Source organism: Bison bison, unplaced genomic scaffold, assembly GCF_000754665.1.
Source record: "Bison bison bison isolate TAMUID 2011002044 unplaced genomic scaffold, Bison_UMD1.0 scf7180017864309, whole genome shotgun sequence".
NCBI lineage: Eukaryota > Metazoa > Chordata > Mammalia > Artiodactyla > Bovidae > Bison > Bison bison.
In genome coordinates, this window is record NW_011494881.1 from 9,176,137 (window position 1) to 9,178,140 (window position 2,004).

The following is a 2,004-nucleotide window of genomic DNA, read 5'->3' on the forward strand; positions in this document are numbered from 1 at the left end:
GTATCAGAATAAATCCAGCTCTCAGGCATCCAGCAGGAAACGGCTCCCGGTTCCCGGGTGTGGAGACGCCCCATCCGCCCAGCTCAGGACGCGAGGTGGCTCCTCGTGCCCAGAAGGCTGCAGGTCTGGCCTCCGAGGGAGGCTGGACTATCAGCGCCCTCGGCCTTAGCAGTCTCTCCCGGTGGGCAGTGCCCGGCAGCCCCCACCTTCTGCCGGTGCTTCGGAAACCCGCCGGGGCCGAGTCCGCCCGGGGCGAAAATTGAAAGCAAATTCCACGGCAGACGGAGCTCGAACTTTTTTCAAAGCAAGTTTGCAGCAGAGATTCGGTGGTCGCTTTGAGACGACAGCGCGCTTTAGGGGTGTGTCCGAGCGCAAAGTGGGGAGGTGGGCAAAGAGGGTACCTGGTGGCCGAGCTTGGTCCCCGGCGAAACGCGAAGGAAGGCGCCTCCCTTTCCTTATTTCTCGCCAACTTCTCGGGCCCTGCCCCGAAAGAAATAGTTTCCAAGGTGCCGCGGACGCTCAGGATGCGTTTATGGGAATCGCACCAGGGAGAAGGCGACTTTGTAAAAGTTGCCGAAAGCTTTGCCCACAAGCGTCCGCCCAGCGGGGCTCAAGAAAGCTTGGGACCAACTCACCTTCTCCCGGGCAGAATGAGCCCCCCTGGAGAGTCCCCTGCCCAGCGCTTCCCCCTCACCTCGAAACCGCACGTAAATAACCTGCTGCCTGCACTGCAAACTTCCCCCCGCGCTGCCGCGGTTGGCGGGCGAGGCCCGGACGCAGAGCCAGCCCGCAGGGCCGCTCGTCTGCCCGCTCATCCCAGCCTTGAGATAGGCTTGCGCGGAGATGAGAGGATGAGTGTGGTTCTGTCTCCCACTGGGCTGCCCACTTGGCTGCCCAGACCATCAACCGTGGACCTCCCAGAGCAGCGCTTCCCCTGGGGAGAGGTAGTCTTGGGGGGCTGACGAGGGCGCAAACTGCGACGCGCGGGGGGAGAGGGGGCCGCCGCCGGTCCCTCCGCGGGGCCTGTCGCCCGGCCGGCCGCGGCGGGTGAGTGATGAGGGCAGAGAAGGGCGCCCATAAATCGCGGGTGTCAGGGCGAAAAACTCTCTTTATTGTCTGCGTGATGGATGGGCCCGGGGACGAGACACCAAATACTTCGTATCGCCTTTAAATGGGAACACATTTTCCGCGGCCATAATTCATGTTTTTTAAATAGAAAGTTTGAAATGTTGCCTATATTTCACCGGCCCTGACATATTTATGAATCGCTCCCTGCATGCAAATATCATTATTTAAAGCGCCGGGGAGAGCTCAGGGGAGGGGAGGAGGCGCGGCCCCCGGGGCGTGGGGGTGGTGAACCGGGGCGAAGCGAATGGATGGGGGGTGCACACCATCGCCCTAAAGTGCGGACAATGAGGCGCAGAGGAAAGCCGTATCCGGAAGCCCAGCGCCCTGGGGGGCTCCCCCACCGCCGCTGGATCCCTCACAGCAGCTCGGGGAAGTTTGCGCGGCTTGGGATCCCTCCCCCTGCCGGGCGCCCAGGGGGCATTTTGAGTCCGTCTCCGAGGCTCTGATCCTAGCCACCTTTTCCAAGAAGCAAGTTTAAAAAAAAATACTTTTAACAAACGCAAATAATAACAACCAAAGTGTTTCATGTTCGTTGCCATTGCTTCAGTTTTTATTGATTTTCATTCCGCAAACCTGAGACTGCGCGCCCGAGCGGGGCGACTGTCAGACCCCAGTCACCTCGGGGAGCGGGTGGGGGAATAACCGTCCTGTGTCGCGGCCTCGACCCGCCCCCACCCAACCAGCTCATCACTTCTGAGACACAACAGAGCCTGCGCAGGACGCGGGGACACGAATGATACGGCCCCCAAGCTCTGGGGGCTTCAGTCCCGCCCCCTCTGTCACCCCGGTGCTGTGTAGGGCTCCTGGGGTCTGCGTCCGCCCTCCCCGAGCCCCACAATCAATACAATCACTCTGATTAAAAAAAAAAAAAAAAAA

The 2,004-nt window shown here is 60.5% G+C and overlaps 1 protein-coding gene across 1 annotated transcript in view; it reads left to right on the forward strand.

Annotated features, from left to right (window-relative positions):
• The window catches only part of LOC104997562, a 4,943-nt gene extending 4,678 nt beyond the window's left edge, over positions 1-265 (forward strand). The window contains exon 6 of the mRNA XM_010852406.1: positions 1-265. Coding sequence (XP_010850708.1) covers positions 1-12 — 12 coding nt within the window. The 3' untranslated portion in view covers positions 13-265.
• Positions 266-2,004: the final 1,739 nt, after the last annotated feature.